General features: G+C 32.0%; 1 protein-coding gene across 1 annotated transcript; it reads right to left on the bottom strand.

Annotated features, from left to right (window-relative positions):
* Positions 1 to 1147: 1147 nt before the first annotated feature.
* LOC134712181 (L-tyrosine decarboxylase-like) lies at positions 1148 to 11912 on the bottom strand. Its single transcript, XM_063573514.1, has 10 exons — positions 11667 to 11912; positions 11046 to 11360; positions 9424 to 9757; positions 8476 to 8615; positions 7438 to 7809; positions 6586 to 6801; positions 5730 to 5987; positions 4607 to 4732; positions 2297 to 2779; positions 1148 to 1354 (listed from the first exon to the last, which is right to left on the bottom strand). The coding sequence occupies exons 1-10, from the start codon at positions 11910 to 11912 to the stop codon at positions 1148 to 1150; spliced, it is 2697 nt and encodes an 898-aa protein (XP_063429584.1).
* Between the last annotated feature and the right edge of the window lie 1388 nt (positions 11913 to 13300).

Below are 13300 nucleotides of genomic sequence, written 5' to 3'. Positions count from 1 at the left end.
AATACTGAACTTAGAGGAAAATCAATTCGTAAAGTCCATAATCACATGGCAATATGAAATAACAAAACGCATCAAAAACGAATGGACAAGAACTGTCATTTTCCTGACTTGGTACAGGCATTTTCAAATGTAGAAAATGGTGGATTAAACCTGGTTCTGTAGCGTTAATCCTCTCACTTTAATGACATTCTCATCATATTCCGTTATATTTACATTGATGCGTTAAATAAAAAGACACAATAAATAAAATAGTCAAAATATGGGTACATCAGTCATCATCGTATAACAATTTTAAAAGGAACAATTTAACAGATCACAAAAACATCTACTCTCTACAAACACATTGATTGATTTGAGTGTCTGACGTCAGAAAATTTTATGTGCATACAAACAATTTTAAAATTTACATAGACGAAGCACCCCTCGGGAGCTGCGAGGGTACAGTGGGATCCGTTTACACTCCCTATAAGGAAATACGGTTATCAACAAGCCCTGACAGTTCCAACGAATACGGTAATTTTTATCTTAACATCATCTGAAAAGTCTGAAAAATGGAGTTATGTTATTACGCCAGACGCTCGTTCCGTCTACAAAAGACTCATCAGTGACGCTCGAATAAGAAAAAAAAAGGAAAAGTCAAATAAAATACGAATTGAAGAGAATTGAGGACCAACATTCCTAAATGTTTTGACAAATACAGCTGAGGTAATCTATTACTGAAGAAGAAAAGTCTTAGTATTTCAAGTATTCAAAAGTTTTGTAAACGGTCGGGTGGTTGTCGCTGTGACATATTCACCATTTCCTTTCTCAATTTTAGTTAATTCATAAATATGACCATTTTAATTATAATTCATGTAAGCACATAAGTGTCCTTGTAACAACCGCTATTTTGCTGTTTTATCATAGCTCTGGTGGGGTTAAAGTCGTACAATCTGTCTTTTAATGAATTATGATTCCTAGTTGGACTCGGTCGCAGTCAATCAACTATTGTAAATCTATTTTAAAATCAACATGTTAGGTTGGGCATATGCTCAAATTTTCACATTATACTATAAAATCAAGGATTTCAAAATGTGATATATATATATATATGTATATCTAATCAATATACAAATTGTGTTTGAATAAACTAATTCTCATTTGAATTTTAAACAGCCAAATCAATTAGTCCGTATACAGGATCGATCTGGACTGTCTGTTTGAAGATATTCCCATCAGGTCCAGAATATTGAATGGCGAACTGTGCCTGACTAAAAGGTTCACGTGGTCTATTGTTGTTTTCAAGTGATACGTCCATACCTTGTTCTATCCAATGAAGAGGTAAATCTGAAGGCTTTTCTAACAGAACTGCAATCTAAAACATAAAATAAAGATTAATGAAGAGGAGTAAAATATATTTCACAAGAATGTTATTCGTATATACATTTTTATGCAGTAAGGGGTTTTTCACCTTATTAAAAAAAATCGAGTTCATGAAATCACTACGCTTTTTCTCATTTTTTTAATATTGTGATGAATAAAGATGAATTATATCATTCATAATGCAAACCACAGATAGTTGAACATTAATCAAATACAATGCAAAAATACAAAACGTATAATACAAGGGAGAATCTAATGCATGTTTGCTTCATTTAAATGCAACCAAAAATGATACCACTGTGAAATTAGAGGAAGTATAAATTTCTGATAGTCATTCTGTATCATTGGTTGAACACATGACATTTATATATTGAAATTATAGGATTTCAGTTACACGCGCGTCTGGCGTATCTATGATGAGTTTATTTACACATGTTTTCTAACTTGCTTATGTTTTCATTTGAATTTCAAATCATTTACTAGTATATATTAAAAAAACAAATGACAGTTTTTTTCCTGTTATTTTAAACACTGGATACAACTATTCCTGTCACGTCAGGAATAATGTACAATGAAAATTGGGTCTAAATACTACAATGTATTGTTTTGAAATTTATTAGTGAAATCAAGGCATAAACATTTTCAGATGGATTCATTACAGGTGGGAAATATTTTTAATAAAACTCATTATGCCACCTTTATAAGGGAGATTACTCCCATAATACCTATTGAATCTATTAAAAACATGCCAAAGGTGTACATCGTAGGAAGGGAGCCAATCAAGGTTATTATCCGATACTTTTACCTACATCAATTGTTCAACTAATTGAGGAAAATAATAATCATACGTAGCCTTTGAATCATTCCACATAATTTAAATTTAGTATGATTCTTTTATGGACTATTATTTAGTTTAAATTTTAATGGTTCTTACTTGAAGACTCTTTGACAATTTCGAAATCTTTCTTGACATGTGAATCCTGTGTTGATCTCCATAAAGAAAATAATCATCTACCATGGTACCATCTGTATAAACCATATCAACATGTCTGAATAATGGAATATCGTCAACTTTAACCTTGACTGATGACATAAATGGACACATGTTTGTCGGTGGTAGATCATCATAAAAGCTTACAGTACGAACCACGTCCGGTGATGATTCTAAAATTTCTCCTAGAACCATTGGTGCATCAATCTGCATAAATAAGTGATTATTTCTGTTGTGCTTGCTTGCCTTATCTTTGATTTTTGCTTGGTACTTTTCAGCATCTTGTGCATTAACAAACTGGAATTTAACAATGGCTTGATACTGATGATCTGGTATTTGAAGATTTGTTATATATTCACAGAAAAATGTGTTTTCAAACATTGTGCCTGCCACCAAAAACAGATGAAACGAGGGTTTATCTGTAATCTGTATAATAAAATAGAAGAACAAACTATTTTATATACGCTTTTACTAAATTTTAAAGAATCATATGAAACATAATATCAGACCTGTATCTTGGTTATTCTATATATCGCTTATCTTTACTCTTTTTATTTGTATCTCATATGCATTGTCATGGGGTAAACGTCTACATTCTGTTCTTTTTTTATCTGATCTTAATCATATCTAATATTCGTCTTTTGGAAGAGTGGTTATCGGGTTTCATTGACGGACGTTCGTCTAATAACAGCCACGTACTGATGCAACATATAAATCGGTCTGTTATCAACCCAGTTCTGGTGGGGTCCGTGTTGTTAATCGTTATCTGTCTGTGATATGTTTTGTTTACTGTGTCGTTTTGGATTTTTGTCTTTAGTTTGTTATGCCTTGTCAGATTTGCTTTCCACATAAGAGTTTAAATATCCTCTAAGGAGTTTTCTTTTACATTTAATGTTATTCATATTTAAGATTCATCTTTGATAGGACTGTTCGTTCAATTTTCATTTATATCATGCATATGTAAATTTCAAAGTTGTTGTATGCACATTGAACGACAAATTTATGTGACGCATACAAACATTTCTGACGTCAGACACTCAAATCAATCAATGTGTTCGTAGATAGTAGATGTGTATGTGTTCTGTTAAATTGTTCCTTTTAAAATTGTTATACGATGATGACTGATGTACCCATATTTTGACTGTTTTAGTTATTGTGTCTGCATATTTAACGCATCAATGTAATTATAACGGAATTTGATGAGACTTTCATTAAAGTGAGAGGGTTAGCGCTATAGAACCAGGTTTAATCCACCATTTTCTACATTTGAAAATGCCTGTACCAAGTCAGGAATATGACAGTTCTTGTCCATTCGTTTTTGATGCGTTTTGCTATTTGATTTTGCCATGTGATTATGGACTTTCCGAATTGATTTTCCTCTAAGTTCAGTATTTTTGTGATTTTACTTTTTTCTTAGTTTCATCTTTGGTTGCGAATGTTGTTTGATTCCAATGACGTGCCGTTCTATTTGCATCTTATCTTATAAATACCTAACTTAGAAAAGTGGTTATTATTTCTCCATGTTGTTCATATAACATCTTATTAATCTTATCTTACATTTCATCATGATAATTAAGCAAAACAACTGGTGGAAGGAGTAATATAACAAGATCACGAAACGGAAGGCGCATGTTATACTCATTTATTTTATTTTGGAAATACAACCATGAAGAAGTATAATATTGAAATTACCACCCCTATTTATTTCAGAATATCACAAAATATACACGATAATTATTGCTGACCTACTTGTATATTATGAAAATCTGTCTGCAAAGCGTCTTTTACATGACAACAAACCTTCTTTAGTAAACACTTTAAAAAGTGTTTTGTCAATCCAATAGTACAAACTTGTTTATAAAAGCGTTGTTAATCTATGTTTAAATTGCTGTTACATGTATATGAAAAATTCGGCTTGTAATACTTTTGTTTATGATCAAATACATACAATTAAACAGCAGAAAACAAGGCATAAGCATACGCATTTGTTTGAAATAAGACAATTCATTTTTGTGAGTAGATTTTTTTTTAACTTGAGATTAAACAATTTGCTTTAATAATTTGCAACTCACTTTATTTGATAAAATGTTCATAAGGTACCAACGGGTTTTTTTTATGGAACATATCTTTCACTCAAATCAGAGTTTTTCCCCTATGTCATTGAGATTATATATATAATTTTTCTGTTGAAGAACATAATTTTCTTATGAATGTGGTTTTTATAATTATCTTTTTATGTAAGCATAATCATACCAGGCCAATGGTATCTAGAACTATCTGTCTAAATATGGATCCATTAATCTCTACTTGATTGTTGTAGACCATCCAAGGATTCTTTGCAAAGTTTAACAAGTAATCAATTCCTCCAGACCCTTTCAGCTAAATAAAAATAAAAATGTTATTATTTTATTATGTCCTTGGTAATTCTTTCTCGTTAATCATGGAACAAGTTTTAGCGTCCTTTATTATTTTAACGCGCTACGGAAGCAGTTATGTGTGTTTCTTAATATTAATTTTGTTGGATAAAATTAGTATGTGTGCTGAATTTCAAGTATATAATAATTAATAGCATAATGTTTTATATAATTTCTTAACATTTCACGTTTGGTTAAATTGTACATTTTTAAATATAGAATAACCATACATTGTCTCGAAATATCAATTTTATGTTTACAAGGCTTAGAAACAGGTAGAAAGCGAGGCGGTGCCGAGTACAAACAACATTGATATTTCGATACAATGTATGATTATTCTGTATATACTGCAACTGTTCTAAATGAAGGATTTATGGTAAAACAATAATTTCTTCATTTTGAGCGGAAGACGTAAAATTTCCGCGAACCTGTATGTTTTATTGACCTCATAAATAACTCTCTACGGAAACGCATTGTCAAAGTCATAGCAAGGCAAAATATGGCCAGTGACTGTATATCACATATGAATATACGGCCAATGCAAGTTTACTGCTAAAATAGCACAGTATATATCGAGTTACAGTCAAACCTGCTTAAAAGAACACCTGTATTAAGCAAAAACCTGTGTTAAAAGACCACCAATCGTAGATCCTTTGTAGTACATTTGATATAAATTTAACCTGTATTAAAAGACCACTTGTCTAAAGGACCACTGATCACTCTCTCCTTACGTGGTCTCTTAAAACAGGTCTTACTGTACTTTAAAACATAAATGTGACCAAAGTACAGATAATCTCCCGGCAATCAGTTCTGTACTGTTAAGTATGATTTCAATGTGTTCAGGTAAAAAGCAAGCATATTTTGTTAGACGGCAAGCAAATTATCTGAACTGTTTTGAATTGGCTGCAGTGAGTAAGTTTTAAAATTTATTGAAACACTGAAAAGAAATAAATAATACGTACACCTAGCATATCCTTAATATATGCGTAAACTATTGGATTGGTGTCCTCAGACATCGCTGAACGTAGAACAGATAATGGTTTTCTCTTATTATTTTGTCTGGTATTTACTAATGATAGTCGACGATGAATTTCAACATTTAGTTTGTTGCATTTTTCAATGTCATCATTTAAAACATCTCCTGTTTTAAAGTTCACTAGAAAAGGAGTCATTACTGTGTCTGATCCTATACCTTTGAGGAATTCTAAGGTATTTTTGGTCTGAAAATATAAAAGAACTATCTTTTAATACCTTTATTTCATATCAATTTCAGAAAAAATAAATATAATTATTTGATTTTTAACTGCTAAAACATATTTTCTAATAATTACCACCGGAAGACAATGTATTTTAATACCTTTTGTATACAGTTCTTCTCAGTCTTTGATGTACAACTGTTCATGTCGATTATAGTTTCAAGGGATACTCTTGAATAATCTTATTATTATATGATATAAACATACTCTTAAAGTTATTAATCATTTGAAATTGTAACATGCATCAAAGCTTACTGTTACTATTTCAGATCATTTCAATATTCATGTGTTTAGTCTCTTTATAACCATTCTAATAGCATAAATTAGTGTTTAATTTGATTTTGTTTTCTACAAACCGGCTGCAATTTAAAAATTGATCAAAGATCAAACAAATATGGTATACATGCAGGATGTAGATTTAAAATATTGGAGCTCAGGATGCGTAACTGTCAGTTTGATGCTTATAAGTTATAATGCATATAATGCAAGCTTAGAACATTATACCAACATAAAATAACAGTAAGTAATGGAGTTTTTGTCTAAGATGCAATAATTAGTTTACCTGTGTTATATCCTCAAATGATTTGCCAGTGATGAACTGCTTAATAAAAGTTTTGGCATACTCCAATGATGTCCCCTTTGGTAGTGGCGTGACAGGAAAGCACACAAAATTGTCCTCGTCTTTGGCAATCGTCAACCAATTACAATACATAAGTTTAGAACTTAACAGACAGTGTTCTAAAATTATTCCATATCCGCATTTATTCAATCCAATTACCTGCAACAGTAAAGAGGCTGCACGGAAACATTTTTTTTTAAAGAAAATCAATAAACTTAAAAATTCACTAAGAATGAGAGTGGCGAAAACAGAGACGCAGTGATGAAAATGGTTTTCGTCAAATAAGCTAAACATGAAAAAAAAGACAAAAAGTGAGTTGTTCTTTTCATCGTCAGTGCCTTAGTTACTTCTATGTATGTTATCAATCGGCAATCTTCGGTAGAATCCGCCACTCTCCTTCTGATGGTACGGAATCGGCCGAGTTGAGACGAATGTGTATGTTATGTCATCAACTCACAAAAACATTTATGTATATACCTTTCAGGGATTTGGTGAAAGTTGTATTCATATAACGTCACTATTTAAATTTTTGTGAACATTTTCTCCATAATGAATTGGCTGCAATTTTATTTCAGATATAGGAAACGTATTGTAACAAGACATGTTCAACAAAATTTTTCCTTGCGATTGATACCTGATAGGATCGACAACAGATTCCGCAAATATCTAAAAAAAAAATCCCCGCGTCGCATCGTCAAATATTGGAGAACAATCATTAACTTTATATAGAGATTAAGGAGCTAACTTTGTTTTACCATGGAAATATTAAAAAACACATACTAACAGAAATCTTACGTTATGTGATAGCAATACACTAACTACTGCTGCACTTTGTCTTGAACCTTCGATACCATATATGCCCATACTTTCGTTAAATCCATGATCAATGTAAGATGCTTTTAGCTTTACAAAATGTTTCATGAGACCATTCCTATAACAAATTGCACCTGCTGATAAAGGCACGAAACCATATTTATGTGGATCTATAGTTACCGAGTCGGCCATCTTTAGAACATTTAGTTGATTTCTCGTATAGTTACTCAGCATTGAATCACACCATTTCTCTATGGGATTATCTTGAATATATCTCAAATCAGTATTTTCTCGAAGGATGCATGAAAAATATCCACCAAATGCTGCATCAACATGGACGGAAAAATACAATCCCTATAAACAGTTGAAAATTTAAAATTAAATCAATACTATGATGTATACAAAATAATTTTTTTTCTAATTTAATTAGCAATTACAGTCATTTGAAAAAATGTGTCTTTTTATTTGTCAGATGGCATAGTGCCATTCTTTCCGTAAGGTAATATACAATGGTTAAATATTGTAGCTGCTATGACTTCTTTTACTAGTATACGTTTCGCCATGTGGATTTGCATGCAGGTTGTTGATGCATGCATAGAAGTAAACTCATTGAAGATACCAGAATGATACGGTTAACGTGTCGTTGCAACCGGTATCGTTCATTTTTAATATCATACGGCTAACTCAGTTTTTGTTTATAACCATGTCTTCTTACTCGATTTATACTCGATTTATAAAATTTGAACATCGGTACACTTCTGACCTTTAAAGTGTTATCATTTGAGGAACAATGCTAAGTCTATCGTAAACAAACACTTTTTGTGTATTAAGCTTTTAGTTAATTAAGACCAATATGTTGGAAAAAATGCTAGTAAAATGAACTCCTTAGCATTGATTTGTATTAAATGGAATGAAAAGTTAATAAGAAATTATTTATATACCCCTCCTCAATCCCTCAAAGTTTATTGCATATTTAAGTACTTAAACAAATGTTCAACGACTTAACATGAAATTGTTTACCTGTTTCATATATTTTTCTCTCAGAATGATTATATCTTCAAGTGGATCCACAGCACCAAATTCGGTCGATCCTTGTATAGACACAACAGATATCACAGGGATTTTCCGTTCCACGCAATCAAAAAGTATTTTATCCAACTCTAAAAAATAAATCAGTCAATTTGAAAACTTAAAACGTAGAGAAAACTTTGAAATTTTCGAAAAACTAAGGATTTTCTTATTTCAGGCATAGATTACCCTAGCCGTATTTGGCACAACTTTTTGGAATTTTGGATCTTCAATGCTCTTCAACTTTGTACTTGTTTGGCTTTATAAATATTTTGATATGAGCGTCACTGGTTAGTCTTATGAAGACGAAACGCGCGTCTGGCGTACTAAATTATAATCCTGGTACCTTTGATAACTATTTACACCACTGGTTCGATGCCACTGCTGGTGGACGTTTCGTCCCCGAGGGTATAACCAGCCCAGTAGTCAACACTTCGGTGTTGAAATGAATATCAATAATGTGGTCATTTTCATAAATTGTTTGATTATCAAACTTTGAAATTTTCGAAAAACTAAGGATTTTCTTATTTCAGGCATAGATTATCTTAGCCGTATTTGGCACAACTTTTTGGAATTTTGGAACTTAAATGCTCTTCAACTTTGTACTTGTTTGGCTTTATAAATATGAGCGTCACTGATGAGTCTTATGTAGTCGAAACGCGCATCTGGCATACTAAATTATAATCCTGGTACCTTTGATAACTACTAATTAATGGAAGTTATTTTCCTCAGAATGTTGTACGTTTTGGTATCCTACGATTGGAATTTCGTTGTATATTATATAGTTTTTAGTATCATGTGGGTCAAATGGTACTATATAGATAGCCAGTAAAATTTTCTGCAGAATAGTTTTTCTTTTTCTTTTGTAGAATTAATTTTTTATCAACGTTTTCAACTCACCTTGTGCGTTTAAACGGCCATTTTCATCTGTTGGTACTTGTATGAGTTGGTCTTTCCCTAAACTAAGCAGAACCATGGCCTTCAGCAGTGAGTAATGACACGCTGCAGAACATATAACAACTGGTGCTTGTTCTAGCTTATACATCTTCATGAAGTTGAACCATCCAAGAGATGATAATGAATACTTGTCTATCATTTTGTTAATTTTCTCACCGTTCATGTGATTGCCAATATATTTTGCCATGTCGACAATACAATCAATATTGATGTTGATAACATTCCAAATAGAAAGTTCCGTTATATTTTGGAAAGAAACCTTCTCTGTAGCATACATCTGCTAAAAGATCGAACCTCACAATGACTGTATATATCAAATTTCATGTTATTTTTCATTTTGCTGATAAAAATCACTGTTAAAATTAATTCAGCGATGTTTCAATTCTTTGATGGATTATTTCAAATGTTTAAGTGCTATCCTAATTGTTTGGCCAAAAGTAAATTTTGTTATTTACTTGATAATTCCAAAGCCTTGAAAATCTTACTGGTAGATTCAGACATTCAACCCGTTCATTTCTTTGTTAATGACATGAAAAACCTTCGTGTAAGAAAAGGCAGATTCCAGATGGAGTTAGACTTCCCTTGGACCAGTATCGAACTCATATTAAAATTTGTTTTGCCTTTATGTCTTTCCAACATCAGTATAATTATTATTTAACTGATGTTCGAATTGTTCAAATTCTTTAGACTAATTTGATAGTTTTTTGTGTCTGTTTTTTTTTTTTTTTTTTTTTCCTTTTTGTTTGGGGGGGGGGGGGGGTTTGGGGTGGGTTTTTTCGGGGGGGGGCTTTTTTCTACTTTGTAGATTAAACAATATAGAGACAAAAAGTTCTGCTATTTTGGTACTTTGAGTTAAGTATTGTGAAACTTATATATTCTATGTTATATAATAAGGTAAAGTATATAATCACATCCGACAAAGTGTCATTGGACTGCGTGCGTAAACAATTTATGCAACGTGATAATTATACATTTTGAATAAACCGTATGCACATGTTAACGAATTGGAATGAATTAATTTGCTATGAAAAAGACCATGATAATCTATATAGAATCACAACGATGAATATGAGTACAATTATCCCCAAACAAAAGTGAAAAAAATATATAAAATAGAATGAAGACGACAACAGGAAAATAATCCTCATATTTATATTCGGAAATGCGCTAAAGATTTATAGTTTATATTACCGAAAATGTATAAAATTGGTTTAAGTTTTGGTTTAAGATAAGTTAAGGTTTAAGATAGTTTATGGTTTGGTTTAAGATAACTTAATGTTTGGTGCAATGCAGTTTGTGTTGCATCCTTTAAAGCATCATGCACACATGATATATATGTGAAGTGAATTGTTAAACATTTATGCCAAATAAGGGGATTGACCAAAAGTAAGCGGTTATATAATATTACAAGAAGAACATTTTGTTCTATAAACACATGTTGTTGTTTGTTTAATGTTTTCGGTTTCATCATCAATTTTAGCACATATTGTTCGTCTTATCTCTGTTATTACATTGAGTGTATCTGTATTATCCTTTTGACGTCTTTATATATATGTTTGTCTTACCTCTTCATCAGGAAAACTTATCAGTCCAGGATTCTCGGCCATAACTTTTTGAACAACAAGAGGAAAAAACTTTATATTTTGTGCCGCCCACAGAGCTTCGATGTTACCTATTGTACCTCCACAAGTAATGTGAACCCATGGTTTATTTGTACTGTACATCTCATATCCAATCATTTCACATAGCTGTTCTCCAACTTCAACTTCCATGGCAGTGGTTACAGGGCCACCAGCACAGTCAATGTTATTGGAATTATAAAGTATATTTGCTAAGTACCCAAGTGTTCCAGATAATGTTGTATCGCTACATGGAAGGCCCTTAAATCAATTGAAACATTATCTTTTAAGGATAAACAAAAATATTCTCAAATATTGATTGTATAGACAAATAGCTGTATGTCCTTTGTTAAAAGAAACAAACATTAAAAACGTTATGACATCAACAAGGACAGAAGTTACACTCATTTTAACTCAATAAATCCGTGGCGTCATTGGCAGATTCTTTGGTTGCTCATTATAAAATGATGTAGAATTATCAACAAAAAATAAAATCTCAAGATTAAAGGAAATAAGTTGATATCAGAAAATTAAAAAAAATAATCAAAAGTATTTCTTGTTACATACCACAACTCTTGTGCTCGCAAAATTTGGAGATTTTTGTAAATTCTGGCATATTTTCCTTAATTCTTTTTCTAACTTCTTAATATGATGTGTATGCACTTCACTTTGCCGGACGTCTTCTGTTATACAGCTTCGATCTAATGGAAATAAACTTTGTCGCAAGTTAGCGGTTTCAGAAAACGAATATGCAGTTAAATTTTGCAGTATGTCGATATTTTCTAATTTTGGCCCAAGAAACCATGCAGACATTGTTTCAGTGTGCAGGCGTTGGGATGAAGTATCGTTCATCATTCCTCTGATAATGTGTCTCCTTCCCTGGAGGGTTTCTTAGCTTTATGAAAACTCCAAAAGTGTATAAAGTAATTACAACGGATTGTCATCAGCAGAGTTCGAAATCATAGTACGTCAGGTGTACTGGTGATATAATTTTTTTCATATCGACATGGTACATGGTACATTGCGCATAACTAAAACTTTTTATTATACAGGTTTTCTATAGTTCAAAGTGATATTCAATCTTATAATGTTATACTTAATTGACCGTTGAAGCTTGAAGTCATATATTCATGTCAGGTTTCGGGAGGTTGACGAACCAAGTTTTAAATGGTACAAAAAATAACTTTAAATAATTTAATGTGAAAAGATGGACAGATACATTCTATTTTGACATGATTGCCAAGCTACTTTCTTCTTGGTCTAATTGAATAGAAAAAAAAATCATATTTTTATGAAGACACAAACATGATTTTCCTAGTAAACGTGCAAAAATTTAGCACATATTTCTTGCTTACCAAATCATGTCAATATAACGTAACTGTAAACAACTGCCATACACGTGAAAGGTTTGACTAGCTGGGGTTTAGTTGGCCAACCCCCTTAGTCATGTTTGTCATGGTCTATTGAGACCTTTAATCTTGGACATGATGCAGCTTAAAATTAAAATTAAAAGGTCATTTCGCAGAAAATAACAATACCATCACCGTAAATATCATCTTGAAAATAACCTATGTACATGCATATACAAATATTTTACAGTGGTGAAAGACGTTCTCCTTTGATATTCTCTGTCATATTCCTTTCATATTCATTTAAATAAATGCCACGTTGATATAAACATGACCAACACAAATGCCCAAAGATACTTTAAAGACGTCTTGCCATGTGTTTACTTTCCTTCATTGGCTATAGGGGGAGGGTTGAGATCTCATAAACATGTTTAACCCCGCCGCATTTTTGCGCCTGTCCCAATTCAGGAGCCTCTGGCCTTTGTTAATCTTGTATCATTCTAACTTAAGTTTCTTGTGTACAATTTGGAAATTAGTATGGCGTTCATAATCACTGAACTAGTATATATTTGTTTATGGGCCAGCCGAGGGACTCCTCCGGGTGAGGGAATATCTCGCTACATTGAAGACCTGTTGATGATCTTCTGCTGTTGTCTGTTCTATGGTCGGGTGGTTGTCTCTTTGACACATTCACAATTTCCATTCTCAATTTTATTGAAGTCTTGTGCCAATACACAATCTGAAACAATAGAGAAGACAAAATAAAAACTAAAAGTATACCCAATTGTTGAAATATATTATTAATTTAGATGTCATTGCAAGATCCATAATAAGTGTAAGTTTATCCTAACC

This window comes from Mytilus trossulus, chromosome 1, assembly GCF_036588685.1.
Source record: "Mytilus trossulus isolate FHL-02 chromosome 1, PNRI_Mtr1.1.1.hap1, whole genome shotgun sequence".
NCBI classification, from domain to species: Eukaryota; Metazoa; Mollusca; class Bivalvia; order Mytilida; family Mytilidae; genus Mytilus; species Mytilus trossulus.
The sequence above is the reverse complement of the archived record's forward strand: the minus strand, read 5'-3'. Positions and strand labels throughout refer to the sequence as shown.